This window comes from Barbatula barbatula, assembly GCF_947034865.1.
Source record: "Barbatula barbatula genome assembly, chromosome: 6".
Lineage (NCBI taxonomy): Eukaryota > Metazoa > Chordata > Actinopteri > Cypriniformes > Nemacheilidae > Barbatula > Barbatula barbatula.
Window position 1 is genome coordinate 13,176,215 of NC_136765.1, and position 25,501 is coordinate 13,201,715.

The window sequence follows — 25,501 nt, forward strand, 5'->3', positions numbered from 1 at the left end:
CGTTACTTTAAATGCTATTGAAGTTAGAAACGTGTATATTAATGTGTATTGTAACTTTCGAGACGGTCCCTAAACTCAGACCATCAAACCCATTTTATGCTAGTGGAGGCTAAATACTGGATTTGTAAATTTGTACTTGCATACTTGCATAAACACTCAAATTAATCAAATAAATCAAGTATTAAAAAGGACATTTCCAAATGATTCCTGTAAAGTTGAATCCGCAAGTTATAAAAATAGCGTATAATGTTTTTGATTCGGTGCTCAAGGGGACCCCTGGTGGTGCAGAGGCCCTGCGCAGCCTGCGCAGATCTACCACTGGTAACAGTAACTAAAACACAAAAAGAATGGAAATTACATAATAAAAGTTTATACTTCCAGGTAATTGAAAGTTCACCGGAAACAGACGAGATATTTTTTTCACGTCTCGAAAGAGGATCCACACAGTTTCGCTCACGGTGGATGAAGCTTTGAGAGACTCTATGCTATGGTGGTTCGTGCTGCTTTCAAATATTTGAATGGACATTCATCGTTCTCCGGTGACACATCCCGTCAATATTGATATGTGTATGAATGATTTTTAAGGCGAGGTTTAAGGTGCCGTAACTAAAAGACATTAGATGTTGACAGCTGTGGGGGGGGACTTTAAATCCAGACGTGGTGCTTTGACACGGGTGATGTTACATCGCCAGTATGGAGTCGTTGGTGTTTTATTTTTTACTGTTTGCTCCGTTGTGTGTCCGTTGTGCTGTGAAACCAGCGTCTGTTGAAGAAGACTTGCGAAGTCAGGAAGAGTTGCAAGAATTTGGTAAGTTAGTTCGTTGAGCAAAAGAAAAAGCTGTTTAACTGTGATATTACAGGGAGAAGTCCGATGTGCTGTTTTAACTTGACATATGTGGAGGTTGTCTTTATCAGTCTTTCTTCCTTTTCCTGTTTTGACAATGCCTGTTTGTAAACGAGGTACACTTCCTCTTGCATGGAAGTTGCTGTATTGTAACCGCATAAGTAATGTAATTCACTTTATCTCCTTAAATAAAAACGCAATGTTTGAATCGCTTTGTTTAAGTATGTATGGTTTATTTGTGATGGCATAATAGACCTTAAAGATGTTTTACTGTTATTTCTAAACAACATATACAAATTTCAAAGCATGTAAAAAAGCCATGGTAGTTATTGAAATAGTTCTTTATCTAAACACCAAATTTAAAACCAAACGGTGTAGTTTTTAAAACAAGGCTATTGTTATGCTATGGCATGTAATGATATAGATGCTTTACATCACCCAGATGCGCTCAACTCCTTACTGTCAGAATTTGAGGTTCTTCCTGCATCGGGTCTGCATCTCCATTCGGTCAAAAAGAGGGATGTTGATGCCCAGTCACCTGTGGAGCGGATGGTTAGCTTCTCGGCACTCGACAGGTAAAGCTGACTGATCGCCATGTGTCTTACTTGCTTTTACACAGTGAAAAACTGTTAAGTCCAGAGAGTCAGTATTCAGATCACCAGACGGCTGCCTAGGGCTGATCAGATGATACACAGAATGTGATGATACTTTATGGTTTCTTCTTGTGACTCTGTGCTGTTTAATGTTTGTGTGTGATTTTTTAAAGTGATAGTTCACCCAAAAATTAAAATTCTGTCATTCTTTATCTCACTCTCTTTTCACTCACTGTCATTTCAAACCTTTATGACCTTCTTTCATCCGCAGAACACAAAAGAAGATATATTTCAGCTATCTCCCATTCACTACTAATGTATGGCCACAAAACCAATGCAAGTGATTGGGGCCAGTTAACATTCTTCAAAATGTCTTCTTTTGTGTTCTCCGTAAGATAGAAAGTCATACAAAAATGACAAGAGGGGGATTCAATTGTGACAGAATTAAAACTATTTGGAGAACCAGCCCTTTAAATAATTATTAGAGTAGATCCTTGAGTTGTAAAGCTGTACTGTCTTTTCCATGTAGGCAGTTCAAGTTGTACTTGACAGCCAACACAGAACTTTTCACAGAGGACTTTAAGGCTGTTTTTGTAGACAAGGATGGAAAAGAGGACCAATATGATGTTCAGTTACAGAATTTCTTTAAAGGGCATGTTGTAGGTAAGCCGTATAACAAGAATAATGGATTTTCTATAAGACTGGCTGAGATCTGCAGATATATATCACGGGACATTGTTTGATGTGCCATCAGGAGAGGAACACTCGCGTGTGCAGGCACACATCGATGGAGATGAGTTTTCAGCCCATATTCTCACCGATGAGGCCGAATATAATGTGGAGGTGATTTGCTCATTGTCTCCCCACCTTTAAAGAAGATGTGCTCATTTTTGTTGTGAAAATACTTTTCATATCCCATTTTGATGTGCAAAGACTATAGCATACTTTGCCTGTTATACATAAGCCATTTGTTGGTAGATTATTTACCTTTATAGTTGCAGAAAAGCGGACATTCACGAAATCCATTTTAAAACAGTAATATTTTCTATAAGATTGAAAGAAGTATGTAGAGTACACCAGCATCACCAAAACCAAATACAGAGATAACACAGTTCAATATTTTAAAGTTTATGAAATCAAATCTGTTTATTTGTCTCCATGTCTGTTATCTTCAGTTGACAAAATAATCTAACCCTAAAATTACCCCGAAATTTAAATGATGTCATAATTTACTCACCTTTAAATTGTTCCAAACCTGTATGAATTTCATTGTTCTTTTAAACACAAAGAAAGATACTTGGAAGAATGTTTGTAACCAAACAGATCTGGGGCACCATTGACTTCCATAGTCTGGAAAAACTGCTACAGTTCTCAGTGGTGCCCAGGAACTGGTTTCCTACATGCTTCAGAATATTTTCTTTTGTGTTCAGTAGAACAAGGAAATATACCGTTTTGGAACGACTTGATGGTGAGTACTAAATGATGAAAGAATTAAAATTTTTGGCTTAACAAGCCCTATAACAATGACTCATCCTTTCCTTAGGGGGGCGTGATAAAAATAAATTTGCTCTGCTTTTACAAGTGCATCCTACTCATGTGATATCTCTATCAGCCCTTGTGGCGATTCACAGAAGGACCCGCTGATGGGCGTTTGCTGGTGTACCGTTCGGAGGATATAAAGAACATCAGTCGACTGTCATCGCCTAAAGTGTGTGGATATGTGAACGCTGATGCCCAGGTACTGCTGCCTGAGGAGGCCAAAGCAGCGGAACAGACAGAACAGGAAAAGGGTGTGTATCTACGACTATGTCCTTAAAGACAACATAAAATCTGTCTTTACGGGTGAAAACTACTACCCATACTACATACACATTACTTATACTATTCTCAGTTCTTTGTAAAACTCTGTTCTTTTAAACTGATGTAACCAATGTCAGGAGAACAGATATTCCAACTTTAACCACATGCTCGTGAGGAGAGAATCATCATTACTGCATAAGTTGTGTAGGAGTTATGCATGTGGCTGACAAAGGCCACCCATTCAAGTACATAGTCACCCAGCAAAGACCTGCTATCATAAGAATTGATGATTGTCTGTGGACTGGTTGGTAGCCATAGTAATTCAGTCCAATAACATGATTCTTTGTCTTATTTTAGTCAAAAGATCCCTTGTTGTATTGAACATTGTAATGTATGGATGTAGAAGCTGTATTTATTTCACTGAACAGATGGATCAGAGCTCAGGAAACTGAAGATATTTTTGTTTGATAGCATGTATATTTATTTGACCTCCAGAGCCTCGTCAAAGAGAGAGAAGATCTTCACATGACCACAATAAGAACACCTGCCCTCTGTTGTTAGTGGCAGATTATCGCTTCTTCAAGCACATGGGGCGCGGACAGGAGAGCACCACCCTGAACTACCTGGTGAGCACATCAGCATACAAGAACATCAATGAACTGCACTGTGGTTGATCACATACACAGAGAATTACATTTTGTGTGTTTTGTTTCTTTCAGATTGAGCTGATAGACAGAGTAGATGATATTTACAGAAACACATCATGGGGTGATGATTTTGAAGGCTACGGTGTGCAAATACAGCAGGTGACATCATTTTGATAATTTAATAGTGGCTTTCATAGCAAAAATCCAGAGTGTTGTCCTTTTCCTGCTACTCTTCTTTAAATCATGAAATCACATTGGCAAGTTAGAATAAATTCTGTACAAAAAAACTGTACAAAAGTTTGTTGTTAGTTCAATTCAATTTTATTTATATAGCGCTTTTCACAATTTGCATTGTTCCAAAGCAGCTTTACAGGGGAAAATAAGAAAAACACAAAAAAGGTAAAACACAGTACATGAATATTTAACTTGTTATATAGTACATAATATCTAATGTCAGCAGTCTCCCGGTGGTTTATTTAGCATATTTTGCATTAATTGAATGCTTGGCTGAAAAGATGTGTCTTTAATCTAGATTTAAATTGGGCGAGTGCGTCTGATCCTCGAATAGTATCAGGAATGTTAGTCCAGAGTTTATGTGCTACGTATGAGAAAGCTCGACCCCCTTTGGTGGATTAAGTTATTCTAGGTGTTATCAAAAGTCCTGAATTTAGTTAGTCTATTAAAAAGTTTCAGGTTTTGTCACGTCTTGTAGAAAACTCCAGATGACTAATGTTGGGAAATTTGTGCAAGCAATCTCCCAAAGACCTTACATCCTACTTGGACAGCTTATTCCCTCTTACATTTAGACCAGCCTGCGCTAGCCCATTTGCACCCTGGTTATCCGATGTTCTCCGAGAGCATCGCGCCAAGCTCAGATCTGCTGAGAGGAAGTGGCTCATATCAAATGATCCTGTTGATCAGTCTCTCCTCCCTTCTTTCTCCACTCATCATCATCAGCAACTTTATTTTCAGACTCATGGTCCAATAAATACACATACAGATACTAACAACAACACCTACAAGACAATTGAAAACAGGCAATGATACCAGTGTTTCCCCATGGTTGACTGGTATCGCACAGCACTAAAACCAGGATTTGACAGCAGTATAATAATAATGTTACATGAGCCATTCAATCTGCAAATAAGTTTATACATAAAGTTTCTCAACAATGCATGACATGTGCTGACCCTATCCTACAGAATAGTTTACTTGCACTGCTCCACCTGGGTTTTTTAGGCAGTATATGCAAACCATCATTATAGGCAATCTGGAGCTTCTGGATGCTAGATTTTTTTAAGCTTAGTCCGTAAGGGGGCCGTATACAGAGGAGATATGTATGATATACAGTATGCTTTAAACAGGCTTATTTTAACTTTAGCTGAACACCAGTGGAATACACTGATGTCACCTCTGCTAAATCTCAGTACTACCACTTGAAAATCAACAGCTTGCCCGACCCTTGTTGGCTCTTTTAAACCTTCTCTGCTCTTCTTTGCCCGCCTGCCCCTCCTTCATCATACTTAACAGCAAATAATTTTGCATCTTTCTATATAGAGAAAACTTGGAAACGTTTCCAAGGTCATTGCTGCTAATCCCCCAACTACCTACAAGCTAGATCCCTTTCCCACCCACCCAATGTGTCACCGATACATTTCCCACAGCTTTTAAGGAGGCCCGTATAACCCGCTACTGAAGAAACCCACTTTTGATCCTGCACTGCTAGAAAACTAAAGACCAGTATCTCTCATCCCCTTCATTGCAAAAACCCTTGAGCTCTCCTCATTTCTCACACAGAACAATCTCTTGGACAGCAATCAGTCTGGTTTCAAGACTGTCATTCCATCGAGACTGCACTTCTGTACTCAGTCATTAAAGCCCTGAGACTGGGAAGGACGGCCACTCAATCATCTGCACTCATCCTCCTGGATCTATCTGCCACTTTCAACACCGTCAACCACCACATCCTCCTGTCGGATCGTGTTGTCAGCACCACCCGGGCCTGTAGTTTCATCCTCTACAATATTAGGATAATAAGACCTTTCCTGTCTGAGCATGCTATGCAAGTTCTTGTCCATTCTCTTGTCCTGTCCAGACTGGACAATTGCAATGCTCTACTGGCTGGCCTTCCAGCTTGTACAACCAGACCTCTTCGGGTGATCCAGAATGCACCGGCATGAACCAAAGAGGACGCGCTTCACTCCTCTATTCATTAGGTTGCACTGGCTTCCTATAGTCGCTCGCATCCAATTCAAATCTCTGCTCTTGGCCGTCCCACAAAGGGAAAAAATCACTCTCATGCACTTGTTCCAGATGTGTTCCTCATCTCTGGAATTATCTCCCTCTTACCACAAGATCATCCTGTAGTTGTCTGTAATAATCGGATAAAATCACCTCTTCTGTCAACATCTGGCCCATTAGTACAGTCTTCTCCCTCAAAAATATTATTAGCTTTATATACTCTGGTTGGTGAACTGAGACCAGTTTTACTGCATCTATGCATTGTTGTTCTTTTCTTGCACAAATAACTTCTATTGTTTTCAGCTACTCTGTAAGTCTCTTTGAATAAAAGTGTCTGCTTAGTGACTAAATGTAAACCAAAAGACACAAGTGAATCTGATATACACTACTGGTCAAAAGTGTAAGAACTTCTAAGCTCTTCAAAATTGGAATGACACAAAGGGAACTATTAGAATTATGTTGCGACAAAAACATTTCAACACAAAACTAATTGTTTAGCCTCAGATATTTCTGGGGAAGTTTACAAATGGCAGAACTTTTTGTTTTCCTACATTCTTTTCTACTATTGTAGTCAATTATGCCCCAGAACATTTTTTTTATTTCGTTCAGTCTTTTGTGTTCCAAAGAGGTGGGGTAATTCATGACCGAATTTTCTGTTTAAGTGCACTCTCCTTTTCCCTAATTCGCAGTAATCTTAGCATTATATCCAGCAGCTTCTTTGGGTTTCATTTTTAATATTAAAGAGTTCCCATCAATTCTGTGCTTTTATTGGCTGCTCTTTTTTTCATTATTCAAAGTCAAAGTCATCCATTTGAAAAACATTGTTCTTTTATTTTAGATATACTTTTATATTTGCACAATTAGATTTTTGTCTACAAAACTAATTTCACTCACCTTCAGATAAAAACCTTTTAAAGATAATGACAAAAATTTGACCCTGGTGTTCTAACATGTGTCTTAAAAAGTATTAAAAGTTGATAAATAAATTGAGAAGATGAAGGCCTTTAATAGTATTAAAAAGTCCTTAATGCCATATTCCAAGATATTAAATTTTCTTAACTTTTCATATTTGTCAAAAGAGGTCATATGCTTAAGTTTGCCTGAATTTAATCATTGCGTAGGCGAAAAGTGGGAGGTCCATTTACACCTGGTTGTTAAACTAAAATCGTTACCTAATGGGGAAATGTTTTCATGCAAATTGATGGAGGATAACCGTGAGGCTTGCAGCTCTGTGTGTCGGAAGGCGATTAGCATAGCTTTGTTTCTCTTTCTAATACACCTTACATGGGTTAGTCACTCAATTAACTCTCTACTCTTTGTTCCAGACCCTACTGAATTATGTTGCATAAATAAGGAGCTATCACAAACTAATATCTTACAACAAGTATATCGTAAATGTATGTTAAAGTGTGGCCAATCTAACTGATTAAAACAAAAAAGTGGTGATGAGGAATTAAAATGTCTAAAAGAGTCGTAAAAAGGTTTTAAAAAGTATTAAATTAAGCGCCATGATTCCTGTGTATATACCCTGTCTAAAACCTTTGACCAGTAGTGTGTATGTAACCTAATTTATTATAATTTATCATTTCTGCAATGAATCGATAGTATTTAAATGTTTTATATGTAATATTACCCCACAGATTATCATTAACAACCACCCCACAAACGTTGACAAAGGAGCAGTTCACTACAACATGGAAGGCAGCCCATTAGGAAGAAAGGATGGTGTGTGGGATGTGAAGAAGCTTCTAGAAGTAAGTGCCAGGCCTCTTTAAATATATACAGAAAGTTCTGGTACTAAAAACGTTCATCTCAGATAGATATAAAATAGTCCCACTTTTTTGTTGAAAATCCTGTTTTGCCTAGCAAAAGCATAACATTACGGAAGCGCCGTGTAATCTGTCACTTTTGCAGTTTCTTTCATCATTTCAGTATGAAACACAAAATTGCAGGTTACCTTGCATACTTATGCAAAGTGCATGAAATAACCTTTCCCACAAAATCCTTATAGCGCAACTTCTAAATAATTATTGTAAGCTTTTCATTGCAAATGGAAATGGGTTAAGATGAAGAGATAAAGACGTGAGATACAAAAAATTAGCTTTGAATGTGACCGTATGCACAGTTTTCTCATATCCATCTTGGTCTCCTCAGCAATTCAGTTTTGACATCGCAGACAACGCCTCTGCTGTTTGCCTGGCTCATCTCTTTACCTATCAGGACTTCGATGAAGGAACTCTGGGTCTTGCGTATGTGGCTCCGTCCAGGCAACAGGGATTAGGTGGACTCTGCCCCAAGCGTAAGGCTCTAGTCAATTTAAAATCAATGAAATACTGTATTCAAACACAGACCTGACCTTGCATATTCATGTCTTCCTGCAGCCTATTATCCATCACAGTCCGTCAGGAGACCCAGTTACCTGAACACTGGCCTGACAAGCACTATGAATTATGGGAAAACTATTCTGACCAAGGTGTGTGTTATGTGTTTCTGCAGACCAGAGCTTGGATTTTATACACAAGATGTTAGTTCATTTTTATCAGGTGAGACCGTGATGTATTCTCTGAATTCCAGGAAGCAGATCTTGTGACCACCCACGAGCTCGGCCATAACTTTGGAGCAGAACATGATCCAGACAACATTGCTCAGTGTGCACCAAATGATGACCAGGGCGGAAAGTATCTCATGTACCCTATTGCAGTCAGCGGAGATCATGTCAACAACAAGGTATTGCTTCTCCTGGGTTAAGTTTTTTTTCTTTTAACATGTAGCTGAAGATTTTAAACCCCCTTGGTTCCAGTGGATTGATTCCCACACCATTTGTGCACCGTGATCGGTATCTCATTGTGTGGTTGATTTCTGACATACAGTTTTCAGTAAAAAAGACACTCTAAGCTAGAGGGGGTGCTTTAAGGAAAGTAAACTCCCACAACGCCTTAGAGCGGCCATATAACAACTTCATTAGCAGCCATACAACAACTTCAACTTTTTGTAACAACCCTCAACACACTCATCATAGTGATGACATTTGTAATGGAAAGCTCTTACAAAAATGTAAAATAAAACATATTAAATAAAAAAATAAAGAATATAATGTGATGGGTGGATATACACCAAACATCTTCAGGCTTTTAGGATGTAATCATGTACCAGTCCATTGGTATGTGCTTCATTCAGCTGTTTCTTCTCACAGCACTTCTCCAGCTGTAGCAAGTCCTCGGTCAAACATACCTTAAAGATGAAGGCCCCCCAGTGTTTTAAGGAGAGGAGCAGCAAGCTGTGTGGAAACTCGCGTGTGGAAGAAGATGAGGACTGCGATCCTGGACTCCTTCATCTCAATGATGACCCGTGCTGCACAGCTAACTGCAAACTCAAGAAGGGCGCCAAGTGCAGGTAAAGTTGGCAATAATTGACGACGGGCCGTTCAATTGTTCAAAAGTTAATGCACACCCTGTGGTGGTAATGCGGCCAATCTAATTTACCTTTCGAATAATTGAACGGACCCTGTAGTATAAGCAGCATTAAAGCACACACTTTCAATTGTGAATAAATATAATCACACAGGTTCCATTTTCTTTTCTATATACAATTAGTTTAAATTGTTGGTCTGAAACTTTTAAATCAGATGACTGACTTTCATCATTCTTCAGTTATATTTATATTGTTTAAAGAGGTCGTATGGCGCGAATGTGTTTTTCTGTGTCTTTGGTGTATCATAAGTTACCCATGCATGTATTAGACAAGTAAAATTGCAAAAATGTAAGTGTCGGAACAAAAGATTGTGTGAACCGTAACAAAGAGCTGAATATCTCTTAAAGTGCAGGCTTCAGAGAACTGGAAAGTATACCCTGGCAACATTCATTTCTAAAATCACTGGCAAAATCACACTTAAACAACATATTTCCAATCATTAATTAAACCTGAGATCAATTATAGCATACATATAGTTTCATATAGAAATCACCTTTTAAATGCTGCTTCTGCTCATGTGAATTGCGAGAGCGCCGTCTCACATTGAGGCTTGCAAGTCAATCAAGAACCAAATTATTTCGGCATGTAGCAGTTTTAAAATGTTTTCCAGATAAGTTGTTTAACTTGTCAGAAGTTGAGCTACAAAACAAATAGTTTATGTTTTGACAGAACACGCTTTCAGGACAATACAATTCGTGAACAGGTCTGAACGTGCACTTGCTGTGGCTGCCACGTTTAAAAAGCCTGACATTATTATATAAAGCCTACAGCAGAGACATTTCTTGATTTGTGACAGCATATGCCCAATGTATGTGAACGTAGCCTACCAATATTTATACATGTATCTTTATAACCTAATCCTGGGTTAACATCGGAGAAACGCAGCTTTGCAGTGGTATTTATTCCAGATGGGGATGTATGCTGATAATCCAACGATATTAGAGCACATTCGGTTTTAAAAGAAATAAAGCTAAATCATGTTAGAGTTGGGTTTCGCCATTTTTATGAATGACGAGCATCGCAATACACACAAGCAAACAAGCGCAGTTTTGCACAGGCACTCTGATCTCGCTCGCTGTATTTCTCAATTTGCACAAAACCCAGAGCGAATACAAACATCAAGATCAGTATGCAACCCAGCATTCAATGAAAACACTCCTTATATATTGAAAATGATTCAAACCGAATAAAGCATTGATAGAATGCATAGAGCAAAATTAAAACGTTTTTAAATTAACACTTTTTAAATTAAATTATGTATTTATGATTAATATTAAATATAATTATAATTTACTTATAGTGACGAGTCAGCGCGCGCTGAGTGAAGATCTGTGAAGCGGTAAACAAGAGTCAACACACATTAAAGAAGTACCGCCGCACAGACGTTGAGTACCTACTGTAGCTATCGTTTATAACTATTTAAATAATGTTTTTTTAATAAAACCTTACCAATCCTTTACATCCTGCTCAAGTCGCGCTGGCAAAGTTAATGTATCTGCTTGATCAAACATTTTTCGTTTTATATTTCCGCCACACGTTTGCAGTATCAAACCAATCTCTACGCGCTGGGTAACTGGCCAATCAATGCACACTTCACTTTTCAGAGCAATGAGCATTTCTGTGAGCATTGCAAGAGGAGATACAAACATGCATGTTATGTGGAAAATATAGCGTTCTTGAACCTTACATTTTTTATACACATTGCATAACATCTAAAACAAACGCTAATATTCATTTTAGCCGTGTCATTAGGCTCCTTTAACATTTAAAAAAATTGTTTAAATGTGTTTTGTGAGTATTGAACCACGTGCCTGGGGCCTCATTTATAAAGCTTGCGTACGCACAAAACGGGGCTGAAAACATGCGTACGCCAGTTCCTGCGCAAAAGGTGGGATTTATAAAGAAAAACTTGACGTGAAAATATGCGCACCTCCACGCAAACTCTGACCCATGCGTACGCACATTTTAAAGACAAAGCAGTTTGGCGACACTGATGGTGAGTTGAGGAACTGACTGCGGATAAAGGGAATTAACCCTTTGCAAAATGGCAAAATTAAGTTTGACATATTTCTATATTTACAATATTTACAAGTTGCTCATAGGTCCCGGTTACAACAAAAAATACAAACTAGAAAAAAAGTTTGTTGAGACAAACTTTAAGTTGGCTTGAGAAAGCCGGACAAGAGAGTTTGAAGAAGTTTAAAGTAGTTTGATGTTTAAAGTAGGTTAAAGTTTGATAGATAGATGGATTAGTAAGAAAGAAAGAAAGAAAAGTTAGTTAGTTAGTTAGTTAGTTAGTTAGTTAGTTAGTTAGATAGATAGATAGATAGATAGATAGATAGATAGATAGATAGATAGATAGATAGATAGATAGATAGATAGATAGATAGATAGATAGATAGATAGATAGATAGATAGATAGATAGATAGATAGATAGATAGATAGATAGATAGATAGATAGATAGATAGATAGATAGATAGATAGATAGATAGATAGATAGATAGATAGATAGATAGATAGATAGATAGATAGATAGATAGATAGATAGATAGATAGATAGATAGATAGATAGATAGATAGATAGATAGATAAGTTTTTGGCTTGTACACTGATGGCCCACCGTAGTTTTGGCTCAATTTGAGCACTCTGTAATGTAAGTCTATGGGATTTTTAATATTCATTTTTAATCAAATCAGTTTGAAAAGATATAGCACACCAAGTCAGAACAGTCTGAAGGTCTGACCCGAGTTTGGAGTTTGTAGAGTTAAAGCTCTAGGAGGAGTTACAGTTGAAAAATTTTTGGTCAGAAGAATAAGAAAAAGAAGAAGAAGAATAATAAGTTTACATAGGATTTCAGTAAGTTGGCTTTCTCAAGCCAACTTAATAACATTAAATCACCATTATGGGTCCTGAAGATACATACATGCATGTTTAGTTTAAAGACATAAAAGGAACTATATGCTGAAAGTACGTAAATTTTATTTCTTTCACTTCCATTCTTAAATGGATGTAGGCCTATCACTGTAAATGATTAAATCTGATCGCTGAAAACATAAATTGCCTACTGCAGCAACATTTAAGTGCATATTGTATGATGGATGCGCTGGCACTGCTGGAAGACTTCGGAGGGAAAGAGTATTCAGGGACCGTGAGGATTTCCTAGCCCATGATGATGAGTGGCTAATAAGCCGCTTTAGATTTCCTAGAGCCATGATCTTGGATCTGTGTGCTGAACTTGGCCCAGCATTACAAAGACCAACAACACGGAACCGCGCCATCTCGGTACCAACCCAAGTACTTTCAGTTTTAGGATTTTTGGCAACCGGGACATATCAGCAGGAAATAGGCGACAGGTAACTAAGTTTACCTTTTTTTAAGCAAAACCTTAGTGATTTTACCATTCCTATTACTTTGTCATAGGTCTGGGATTTCACAGCCATCCCTAAACTCATTAATGCCTGCAGTTTTGAAAGGGATTATTCAAATGACCAATCGATACATAAAGTTTCCTTACACTGTTGAAGGACAGGTCAATATCAAAAGGCAATTTGCAGCAATGTCCGGTTTCCCAAATGTAATCGGCGCAATCGACTGCACTCATATTGCTCCATATGTAAAGGGCTCCATATGTAGATGAATTCATTTATGTGAATCACAAACATGTGCATTCAAAAAATGTGCAAATTATATGTATATATAATTTCGCTTCTTGCCCTTGCTCTCCATTGCTGTCATGATTTTGTTTTTAAAACACACAAATTTCCTTGCTCGTTTAATATATGCATGGCTAATGAGGTAATTTGCATTGTCTATATATGGTTGAATGTGGGCGGAGAAAGGGCGGTAAATGATTTTTTTTTGCGTGCGCAAATTATCAGGTAGGCTGTGATTTATAAAGTGAAAATTGCGTGCAGGTGTGCGTACGCACGGTTTTATAAATCTGATTTTTTTTTTGCGTACGCCATTTTTGGCTTTTGTGCGTACGTACACTTTTAGTAAGGTTCCTACGCACAGTTTTATAAATGAGGCCCCTGGTGTCGAACCCCATGTGCGTGTGTTACATTTATATGTTAAGTAAACGTTTCGTTCCCTCTTGTTTATCTGTTTTCACATACTGTGCTGCATTTTTGCAAGTATTGTAAAAAAAAAACAAGTTGTAGAATAAATATTAATGTGTAAAAACGTTGTGTTTTGGCTTTAGATATAGATATTAGCATTTTAAATGTTTGCTGCAAATCTCTGAATGTCAGTGTTGTGATTCTGCTCTGTGTGTATTTCAGTGACAGAAACAGCCCCTGCTGCGGAAACTGTTCATATGAAAGTTCACAGAAGATCTGCCAGGAGAGCATCAGCGCCAGCTGCAAGGGCATGTCAAAATGCACCGGTAAATCTGCATACAGTAATGAATCTAATACACTGTACAAATAAAACACATCAAACAATCGATGCAGTTACTTAAATTCTGTATCTCCGTGTATCACTAGGCCGCAGTAGCGAATGCCCAGACCCTGGAAACCTGCCTGATGAAACCGAATGTCTGGACAAGGGCCGATGTAGGAAGGGTGTTTGCAAGCCTTTCTGTGAGGCTTTGCATAACCTTGATTCCTGTGCCTGCAATGGTAAAAATACCCACAAACTGATTCTGTGCCTTTGATTTAGCTATTTTCTGTAATTGTATTATAAGGTAGACTAGGGTTCCTCATTTGGTTCATAGATGTTAGAATTTATTCCTCAACTAAGGGACCATTCACATTTCGTGTCTTTTGAACGCACATATTTGTTATTTTAAATATAGACGCTTGACGATCACGTAAAATAGGGAGTGACATGGTCGCGATGCACATTCGGTGCAACGCTACCATTTTTCAAGGCCCATCAGCGCTGCATCGAGATGACAATATTTCTGAATTCTACATGCGCACCAGTGGTCATGTGACGAGAACCAACCAATTTAGACACGCTCAGTGAAGATGGAGACAAATTATCACAGCATTAATAAATCTAATAGCAGAGTTATTGCCAGGTATTTTCAGTGCATATAATCCATATATCATTTGTTTATACCTCGGGCTATCGTGGGCCATGGTTGTATAGCAACGACAGACGCCAGGAGAGCTCAACTCCTGGGCAATTTAGAAGAAAAGGGGAAAGCACTGCGGCTTGAGATCCAGGGGGCCAGGTTGAATCCAGATCCAGTCTCCTCCCTTTACATTGTGATTGGTCAACACTGGATCCGGTCTCCTCCCACTGCGTTTTGCTTGATCGATTGGTGGACATGTCATACATTTACATTTATTCATTTGGCAGACGCTTTTATCCAAACGTTACTGCAGAGCAATCAGGGGTAAGGTGCCTTGCTCAAGGGCACTTCAATCATGACCTGCTGGCACTGAGATTCGAACCGGCAACCTTCTGATTACAAGCCCAACGTGTCACATCTGTTTAAGAACATAATAATTGGATATACTGTGATTTGTTTTCAGAAACGGAGGACTCGTGTAAAGTGTGCTGTAGAAACCGAGATGGGCTGTGTACACCCTTTGTCACTGATGAAGGGAAATTTCTGTTTTTGCGCAAGGGCAAACCCTGTACTGTTGGCTTTTGTGATGGGGCCGTAAGTGCGCTGCTGGTTTTGTGATTTAAGAATTACACTCGTTAAAAAGCCTTTACTTTTCGCAGCCATGTTGAGTAACACTGTGCTGCTTTTATTCAAGGGTAAATGCATGAAACAGGTCCAGGATGTCATTGAACGGTTGTGGGACTTCATAGACAAACTGAATATCAACACATTCGGTAAGAGCTGAAAGCGGTGTTATTTTTAATCAGGCGATGTGCAGAGATCTCTTTTTACCTTTTTGTAAGTGACAAAATTCTTTCCTCCCAATGTTCAGGAAAGTTCTTGGCTGACAATATAGTTGGATCAGTGGTGGTGTTCTCTCTGGTATTCTGGATTCCTCTGAGCATACTCGTGCATTGTGTGGTAAGACCAGACCATAATAAAAGCTTTTTGTTTCAGTCATGTTTTTCTGGTAACAACACAAATAAGGTTGTATCTGTTAGTAAATGCATTAACTAACATGAACTAAGAATGAACAATGTAGTTTTTATGTAGAATTTATTCATGTTGGTAATGGCAACACATTTGTTCATGTCGGTTCATTGTTCATTAACCAATGTTTAACAGTTGCATTCTCTTGATTTTAAGATTCCATTTGTAAATGCTGTAGTTAACAGGAACTAAGAATAGATTAACAGAATACTGCAGCGATTTTCTCTCTTTGCTTTTTAACAGGACAAGAAACTAGATCAGCAATATGAGGAGAACTCCAAATCCTTGATGTACCCAAGTGTAAGTCCTTCTTTCCAAAATCTCCCAGGATCAACTTCATTGTACAAAAATCAGCCTTACTAACACACTAAACCTGCTTTAAGGTCATCCAGAACCCCAAAATAACACAATAACATTATGCACTTGTGTGCTGCTGTTAGCATGGCTACTTTTATCAATGCTAGTGCAGGAGAGCTTGGCTACACACGTATGACTTGTGGCTTGTCTGCTCTGACCCGTGTGGAACTGCAGCAGATGGTGGTGGAGGTGTGCAGTAAAACCCACATTTCAGGTGAGTTTTATTGATTGGAAAGCCCAACAGGGCTGTGCCCCCCGAGTGTGATGCTTCGGCGTGGTGGTTGTGATATGCCACCATCGGACCGGCCGTCTGTGATGCTGCAGAGCATACACGGTTGAGCTTTGCCGTGTTAAATGTCTCATGCATTCAGTGTGGTAAAAATCTTTTGCGTGTTTCTGGGTCGTCTTTTTGGACGCAGTTCCGTATCGGTGCATTTTAAATGCACGGCTTTGAAACTCTGGATACTGCATATGCTCCAGGTGGCAGTTTTGTTTTGTTGTTGAGATGTGATTGTATGGTTACGGTTTAGTTGTTGAATGTTTTACTGCATTCAACACAAATATAGCATGCTGTTAATGTTAAATATAAAGATGGGCATTAGTTTGTCTACTTGAATATACAGATGGGCATTAGTTTGTCTACTGAACGGATAAATCGGTTTATTTAATCTGTATTGTTTATTTAAAGTGTAGGTAACATGCATTTTCTTCCAATCTCATATTAATAGGTAGTACCTATAGGGTAGAAATACTTAATACCTACGAAGAGTATTTAGTTTGATCACATTTGTAAAAGACAGAATGCATGAAATAGCATGTTACCCCACCTTTAAAATTTGCTACTGTTTTTGTATTTTGGCAAAATGAATGACATATTTTTGTTGAGTGCCAGATCAAATAGTTTTTGTATAAACCCATCTCAAGTCCCGGTATATTTATAAAACTGCTTTGCAACAATATGTATTGTGAATTAATCACGAAATGTTCATTATTAATCGTTTCCAAAAGAAAGGTTTCAGTGTCGTATATATAAGAAATATATTTGGATATATTTACATGTATGTTTGTATAAATACATACCTTTAAATATACACATATAATATAAACACAAACGTTTCTTTTGGAGTCGATAAATCGTGATTACTGGCAATTTGTATAGAAATTTGATAGAATGGCCCAAAACCGCTTAATGCCTAAATAGATGATAACAAATTTTCAGCTGTTCCTAAAAACTAATTTTAGTAATGTTGCAATGTTTACAAATATGCTGTTACTTTCAAGAACTCAAACACAAATGCCCATTACTAATGATGCAAATGATCCGTCAGTCAGTAGAACAGAACACTCACAAACTACGTATCGTGGTGTTCTGTATCTTCTACCTTCAGAGCGCGGAGATTCTAATCGGTTTGGAGTCAACGCCCCTCCGCATTGTGAAGCCCCCTCTACCGGCTTCGTTTTCAGCGGCAGCGAGACCTCAGCCTTCACTGGCCCCTACAGGTCCTGTCGTCTCACCGTCACAGGAGACGCTCGCCTCCCAAGGCCGTGCCAGCCACTCCGGCGCACACAAAGTGGATCCGCTGCGAATGGACACCATCGAGGAGGACCCGAGCGGAAACTCCTCTCACCAGGACGAGGAGGTGCAGGAGGAAGACTTCCCTCTAAGCGGCACAGCTGCCAAGTCCTTCGAGGACCTCACCGGACAGGGAACGCCATCCCGCGCGGACAAGAGACGCCTGTTGAGGCAGGCGCGCATTGAGAGTAAGGAAACCGAGTGTTGAGGACTTCTCATACTGTACGTACGTATATGCACCCTAATAAGTGTGCATGATTCAGAATGACTTGATAGGTCCATTTGGTATAATACATGCACCTAAAAATTAGCCTTAATGCGATTAGGGTGTCATTTGTAGATGCATTTGTGATTTAAAGTGCACGTTACATACAGACTGCTGACAAATTTGGGTTTGTTCTTATATATGTTTTTTAGCGTATCTTTATTATAGACTTGTATGTTGGGTCACATTAAAGTGGGACAGCCAAGATAAACTACTGCATTTCGTAAAATATAAGAATTAAAGAAATGACCTGCGTAAATATAATGTATAGGGATAGCACCTATTGCATGCTGTTCACCGCAACAGCATATTAAGGCATTTGTTTGTTTTTACAAACTAAGTTACAAGGCAATATTATTTTCTGGTAATAAACAGCATTAACTTGCATTTAACCTGGAATACTATTATAATACTCTATGTGCCTTTGGTCACAGTTTCAGTAGTGCTTTTGTAAATACAGATAATCTCATCAATATTATGACACTCATTTATTATACTTCATTAAAAATATAAGAAGCACTGAATCTGAAAACTGCTTTTTAATGAGTTTTCATGATTCTTAATGTTAAATTGGTTTAAGTAAATTCAGGTTATGCATACACTATACATCCTATTCCCAAGTGCATGAATTCAATTTCAAGCATACATGGGAACCACTAGAGGGGACACTTTATTTATCATTTTGAAATTGCACAGGGTGTTTCAAATATTTTTGCAGTCTTTAAGTTACACTTATTGTGACAAAAAGTTTTATATTTTTATTTTTACCACTACAGCTATTGTTTTACTTTATGTGACCAAAGTCATAATATTTCAGATGGACTAGTATTCCCCCTACTGTGAAATGTCAATACAATTTCTGTAACTTTGATGTTAAATTTTCAAATAAGTTGAGGTTTGTATAACTGGAAAGCCTTTTGATGTGTCTTTGATGCAGTCACGGCTAAATTAAGTTTTTCTTTGTAAAGTTGTTTTCACATGCCATATGTCAATGGAGCAATTATATATTTTTAATGTTTCTTATATGCCTGTAAATCCAATCAGATGTAACGATTAATACACTTCACTTGAATGCTGAAAACTGTACATGATGTCCTTCTGCTATCAAACAGTGTGTTTTAGTATTGTCAAATGTTACATTTAAATAAACTGTCTTTGCACTAAAATATTTAGAATTTAATTATTTTATGGATATATACCTAGATAAACTTTCTACAGCCAAAAGATGCCAAATGAGAAAATGTGTAACATCAAAAACTTTATTGAATATTTTGGAAATCAATTCAAATAGGCTTAAAACCAAAAAAGCAGTTCAAGGGGGTCAAACAATAACCTAAAGCGCCCCATTCATGTCTCAAATAGGTTTCAGTTCAAGTAATGAGCGGTATTAGATCCAAAAATGTAAACATCAAGAACCAAATTGTGTACATTGTGCAATGCTTTTCTTGAGTTTAATCGCACAGTAGACTGCTTTCGGGGCTCTTCGGATCCACGTCCCCCCAGTAGGGAAGAATAAAGGGCAACGCTGCCACACGCTTCTCAAGAAGTGTCCATAAATGCTCTGCCACAAACTGGTTGCCTTTCTCAGAGAGATGCAACCCGTCCAGAAGATACACTGAGAAATCCTGAGGGGAAATGCATGTTTTCTTTCTTAGTACTGCGCCATGTTTGGTTTTGCTATTGTGCATTGGAGTCTGTTGTTGTCTGTCTAGAGACCGTTACCTGTCCGTCTTTTTGCATGAGTGTCCAGAGATCCAGAACATCTACACCACACTGTCCCGCAGCTTGAACGCAGGCCTGCGCATACTGACCTGCCGCGGAGTTCAACCGATTCAAAGCTGAACCTAAGGGAAGAATATCTCATTGAAAATCATCGGTTTGAGAGACTTTTTAACTGAATTCCGGTGTTCTGCTTAGTGCTCCATATATACTGCTAACTTTTTTTTAAAATAGCATGTGAAAGCATACATACTACACATTTCGCGCTTGCATTAATGCACTGCACTAAATACTAGTATTGCTAGCATTTAGTTTTCACCCCATTATAATGTTACTACGTTGCAAAATAACAGAGTTTCTATTCCACAGATGATAACTGGATGTCACAGGCTGGATTGAACATGCACAGGTAACGACGTTATTGCTCACGTTTTTTGTCAATGAAGTATATACTGTGAAGCATGCAGCAGTAATTCAATTGTTTTATTTATATAGAGCTTTTCACAGTGTTTCATTGTTTCAAAGCAGCTTTACAGGTAGAAAGACAAAAATAAACAAAAGTTAGTATTTGTATTAAAATAGCAAGGGTCCATCTTTGCTCTTGATTATTGATGGAGATTGCCTGGACTAGAGCTGGGATGATCAGTCCACAGAATCTAAAGTGTAATACCCAGGATTAGATATACTAATCAATCAAATATATTAAGACACAGCCTAAAGGTACAAGACTGTGTTTGTGTGTGTGTGTGACCTTTAAGCAAGCACTCTTTCTCCCAGGCAGCTTCTTGAAGTGGTGGTGGTGTGATAAAAATGATTTTATCTTTAGATACTCCTACAGACACAAGGTACCTGACTGTGTCTTTTAAATTGCCCGAGTACTCTTGGCAGGGTACGTGTTGTTGTGGGTTCTTGTCTGTAAAGAAACACAAAAGCGTCTAATTTTTCTGCAGCTGTTGGTTTGGACCTAATGCAGTAAAGATGGAAATGCTCTTTACCTTCTAATGCACAATCGTTGGCGCCAAAGAATACAGTCACAGCCGCGACAGGGGCATCAGAAGCGGGCACGATGCGAGGAAGCACTACTTTAGCCCACCTTGTGTTGTACCCTGACAAGCCTCTGTTTACCACGTCGCATTTTCTGATGGATAAATACAACACACAGTCAACAGCTGCTGAGATATAAATGCGGTTATTTAAATATACGTCACGATTGTAGCGCACACCTGGCGAGTTTATGCGCAATATCGGCGCCCCATCCATTCGCCTGAAACGAAAACTAAAACAAACAGCGCGCGTGTCAGCGCGAAAGTGAAAACACAAACTGCACGGCGTGTCAATATTTATCTTACTTGTGTTATTGAGTCGCCGAAGAGAATGATTTGGGGCCATAAAGCTCTTTTCACTGTCGACATGATAACTGCAACACGGCGGTCAACTTCACAGTCCTCACTTGAAAGTGGAAGTAGCAAACAAATGTCCTTCCCCTTTCTGTATTTTTCCACAGCCTAACGTATTTTTGCGGCTGAGATGAATAAAGTAAACGCAATGGACACGAACGCATTGATGTTTACTTTCAGTCAATTAAACGCCCGTTTTGTAAATCCGACATCTTTGAGAATCGATTATGACCGAAGAACTACGACTCCCAGAATGCTCATCGTCCCGCCCACATTGAAATGTATATCAAAAGCTGCAAAAACCGAACAGAACATAATTAAATAACATAAATAGTCAATAATATATGATTAAATAATAAATAAGCGTGCTTTTGGGAATTTCAATTATACATCAAATAAATACAATTATTAGAATTAGTTGTGCGGTTGTTTGTTTGACCTACAGAACACGCGTGACTGAAAACGTCTACACGTTGATATTGATAGTTTAAGGGTTACGTTATTCAAATTTTAGGCACGTTGCGTTTTATAATGAATTATCAGGAAAACAACACGTATTGCAAGTCAGTGTGTTTTATAAAGTCAATGTGAAGTGAGCACGTCTCTGTTTATTCAAACTCCATGGAACCGTTTTAGCGCCGCGGTCTCTTTAAGAGGTGCAGGGTGGAGCTGCACAGGAAGTGAAGCGTCAACGCGAGTCCATCCGAAACAGAACCGATGAGCGTCGCTTTGATGAAATGACCACATAAGTTTTACAGTCCTACTCTGATCACATTGACTTCAAACCCGAGGTATGCCCACCGTGCGTAGCTATCAGGCTCAAACTCTCCATCCACGTGAAGATAAACGAGCACCAAACAGCCTCTGAGCTTGAATGAGTACAGCTAGACGCGGGCGAGTGTTTATCCTAGCAACGGCTCTCCGTCGCTTTCCGCGGTTATTGAATTAACGATGGAGTCGTGAATTGTGTTGTTTTCTTATTACGAGACACGAGAGTACAAGAACTGAACGTGTTTGTGGCCATTCCTAGAAAGTTGCTCAACGCGTTGTTTTTATGGGGCGTGGGCTCGCGGAGAGCGTTGAACCCCGATGTTTCTGAAAAAATTCAGAAATATACACCATTTATTGTAGTTGTACACAATGACGGCATTTACTTTTAACTCTATTAAATGTTTACCTTGAGTTAGGCTGATAATGTAGCGTTAATGCCTGATCATGTGTGTATGCATTTTGTCAGACTAGGAGTGTTGTTTTTCTTTATAGGTTGGTCGAGTTGTATGAATAACGATACGAAGATCGTACAGCACTTAAATACTTGAGATATCAGAGTGTCTTGATGTCGTCAGTGTACTTCACTCTGTAAGAATGTGAAGTTATACGCTTGGAAATGTGAATGTTGATAATCTCCATAGACTCTGCTGCCATCTGCTGGTCAGCTGGAGAACTGCAGCAGTGGCGTCATGGTGAAGGATGTTTCGAAAGGTCAAGAAGCGGCACAGCAGCAGCAGCTCCCAGAGCAGTGAGATCAGCGCTAAAAGCAAGGTCATCTCACTGTGCCTGTGCATACAAACATAAATCGATTTTTGACTGGGATTCAGCTTGTATTTCAATAAATCTTGATAAACGTTCATCTTCCCTTATCAGTCGGTAGATTCCAGTTTGGGAGGCCTGTCTAGATCAAGCACGGTCGCTAGCCTCGACACAGACTCCACCAAGAGCTCAGGTTAGCCTTCATTGATACCCGTAGAAGAGAGAGATTTTGTGCGTTTACTTGAAGGTGAGTTTCTCACCCTGTCGAATCCGCAGGTAACGCTGTGTCTGACATCTGTGCTGAGTTCAGAGTGAAGTATGTTGGAGCCATTGAGAAACTGCATTTTGATATGAGCAAAATCCTACAGGAACCTCTAGACCTCATCAGCTACATCGATGCCGCTCAGGTAAGGAAATCACTACTTTTATCATCTACTTTTAAGGACGAGTGTACCGAATCGTTTATTGCCTTGAAATGTACCTACCCTGGTGTCATCCCAGGTGCATATAACTTGAACACAATCAGACACGGTAGATAATGTCATCATTTTTTCTAGATTTAGAATGTCATTTAATGAGGTCCATTTTGAAGCTCCAAAATGTTATCCATTAGACTCCATATTTTAAGCCGGTTAGTGGTTGTTACGTCACATAGAAATGTCAAATATACAGATACAGCCCCAGCAAGGTAGGGTTAGATTTGACAGGACAAAAATGAGGTTGAATCACATTGGTTCTTTGGAACTGATTCTTGGGATAATGTACAATGTATTATCAATTATTTTAGTATTAAAAAATAACATCTATTTCATTAAATGAGTTTATTGTGATAAAAAATCATGTTTTTGTGGTCATGTTTTGATTATGTTCGTTGGCTGCCCAACTGCAGTTTCATTGATATTAATTGGAATGCACAATAAAAAACAATATCACGATTTATCTCTTTTTGCAAAAACACTTTTAAAATATAATATGTAAGGGGACAGGTTTTTATGGAAATGCTGAAAATTAAGTTATTCACCTCATAAGTGTCAACAGGCACTAGAAATCATGCTATATTATTTGGATTATTAAACATCAGCAAATGTTTATCTATCTTATGATGGTGTACAGAATAGGTACATAATAGTACACTTTTTCTCACTATGATGAAAAAGCCTAGTTCCTAACTTCTCAAATTCTGTACATTAAAATGTAATGTTAACTATATAAAACAAATGTTCTTGGGTAAATAAGACATCTGACATATTTTTTACCCTATTCCTTTCCCTGAAACTGTAAAAATGTTGAATATATTTGATGTGGTCATTTTAAAGCAAGATGGAAAGCTACCGTTTGTGCCCGGAGATGAGGACATGCTTCTGGGAGTGTCTAAGTATGGTGTTAAAGTGGCTTCATTGGATCAGTATGTGAGTTCAAGGAATTTTCTCTGTCAGCTTACTGTATCTTTACATGAAAAAAAGAAACGTATGAAGGAATGTGATGAAAACTGAACATTTGACTGTATGGCATTATGTGATATGTGGATTGTCTCTGTCCTGCAGGATGTACTTCACCGTCATCCACTCTATCTGATAGTGCGTATGCTTTGCTATGATGATGGTCTGGGTGCAGGAAAAAACCTGCTAGCACTGAAAACTACTGATGCAAAGCAGCATGAGTGTGCGATCTGGGTGTATCAGTGCAGTAATGCGGTAAGAAAGACACAGTGGTTTAAGTGCACGTAAAGTACTGTGTGCATTGCTTATATTAAAAGATCTCTCTTAAATCTTTCACACTGAAGCATGACAAAAGAAAGAATCGATTAATAGTTTAATGGCAGTCTTTAGGAAACCTAATGGTTTAATGTTGCTTTAATTGATTATGTCGCCTGTAAAGTCATTGCGTACATTCAACATAATTGGACTGGTCGGTACAGCATGACTAGCTTAGTTTAATGGGAACACTTCTAAATTTGCCTTAGACGAGATTCTGTTGTCCACTCTAAACACATGGTTTGTACCTTGCAGGAACAAGCCCAGTCCATCTGCAAAGTGCTGTCTGCCTACTTCGACTGTGCTCTGGCCTCAGAGAAGTCCTGAGTGTCTGCATTTGAAGTTGCCGTTTTAAACTCGTCTGAAAAATAAGTTACCGTTTGGTTTGTAAGTGCTGGTGATTGGTACTTGTACGGCTTGAAAGGGCGATCATCTCCATCACATGTTTACACCATAGTCTTTCCCAGCATCCTTTGTTCCCGACATCACCCGTAAATTCAGCTAGCAGGTTTGGGCAATGTCTATTTTTGTAACCTAATTTAAATTTATTTAATGTAAATGTACAGTAACCTCAGTGCACTTGTCCCACCATGCACCAGTAAATCTGTGATGGTCTAGGACCTGGTGAGATTTGTGTAAAGCATGGTACAATGTTAGTGTGTAACACAGGGATTTTTTTATCAAAGATGCTGTAAACCCCAGACCCGTGGCGCTCTGTAAATGCAGGGTGATATGACAATCAGAACTTTTTGTCGAACTTCTGTAATCCTTCAGTGTCCTGGTCCAGCTGGGAACAGATCAGTTAATGCGGTACAATAAAACAGTGCAAATGTAATTGGAACAAGTGGCATATTCTCCTTTAAACAAATGCAAATTTTGAAAAATGTAACAAGACCACATACACACTGCATCTGAATGTGGTGGTCACTTCACATTTTGCTGCCTAATTCTGTTCTGTAGGCATACTAGGGGTGTAACGGTTTTAGGGTCACGGTTTCTGTGCGGTTCAGATTGTGCGAAACTTCTGTTCCATACACATATGAAATGATCATTTAGAGGATTTACTCACATTAAATGCGTTCGGTCATGTACACACTGAAGTTTCAGAAGTGACAAAGTTTAAGCAAGTGGAAAACCAAACATCTGTTCCGGATGCCTCCTGGACGCCTTCCCCGGAAGGTGTTCCGGGCCCGTCTGACCGGGAGGAGACCGCGGGGAAGACCTAGGACACGCTGGTGGGACTATGTCTCCCGGCTGGC

General features: G+C 38.8%; 3 protein-coding genes across 4 annotated transcripts; 2 read left to right on the forward strand and 1 right to left on the reverse strand.

Annotated features, from left to right (window-relative positions):
* The first annotated feature begins 356 nt into the window (after positions 1-356).
* adam17a (ADAM metallopeptidase domain 17a) lies at positions 357-19,005 on the forward strand. The gene is made up of 19 exons (XM_079458730.1): positions 357-808; positions 1,287-1,419; positions 1,967-2,100; positions 2,192-2,280; positions 3,050-3,227; positions 3,733-3,863; positions 3,957-4,043; positions 7,766-7,879; positions 8,280-8,424; positions 8,507-8,598; positions 8,700-8,852; positions 9,319-9,518; positions 13,879-13,982; positions 14,083-14,217; positions 15,082-15,212; positions 15,313-15,391; positions 15,490-15,578; positions 15,891-15,947; positions 17,393-19,005. Exons 1-19 carry the CDS (start codon positions 694-696, stop codon positions 17,783-17,785), a joined length of 2,559 nt encoding a protein of 852 aa, XP_079314856.1. The 5' UTR covers positions 357-693; the 3' UTR covers positions 17,786-19,005.
* A 75-nt stretch (positions 19,006-19,080) lies between these two features.
* On the reverse strand, positions 19,081-22,055 carry iah1 (isoamyl acetate hydrolyzing esterase 1 (putative)). Its single transcript, XM_079458731.1, has 6 exons — positions 20,911-22,055; positions 20,785-20,837; positions 20,557-20,699; positions 20,313-20,474; positions 19,565-19,686; positions 19,081-19,467 (listed from the first exon to the last, which is right to left on the reverse strand). The coding sequence occupies exons 1-6, from the start codon at positions 20,971-20,973 to the stop codon at positions 19,294-19,296; spliced, it is 717 nt and encodes a 238-aa protein (XP_079314857.1). The 5' UTR covers positions 20,974-22,055; the 3' UTR covers positions 19,081-19,293.
* On the forward strand, positions 21,381-25,413 carry itgb1bp1 (integrin beta 1 binding protein 1). Of its 2 annotated transcripts, XR_013786792.1 has the most exons (8): positions 21,624-21,749; positions 22,371-22,500; positions 22,603-22,681; positions 22,765-22,895; positions 23,805-23,897; positions 24,033-24,182; positions 24,498-24,750; positions 24,929-25,081. XR_013786792.1 is itself a non-coding variant. In XM_079458732.1 (7 exons), exons 2-7 carry the CDS (start codon positions 22,429-22,431, stop codon positions 24,567-24,569), a joined length of 597 nt encoding a protein of 198 aa, XP_079314858.1. In that variant the 5' UTR covers positions 21,381-21,749; positions 22,371-22,428; the 3' UTR covers positions 24,570-25,413. The 2 variants fall into 2 exon arrangements, 1 of the variants encoding a protein (XP_079314858.1); XM_079458732.1 differs by having other exon boundaries at positions 21,381-21,749; positions 24,498-25,413.
* The last annotated feature ends 88 nt before the right edge of the window (positions 25,414-25,501 follow it).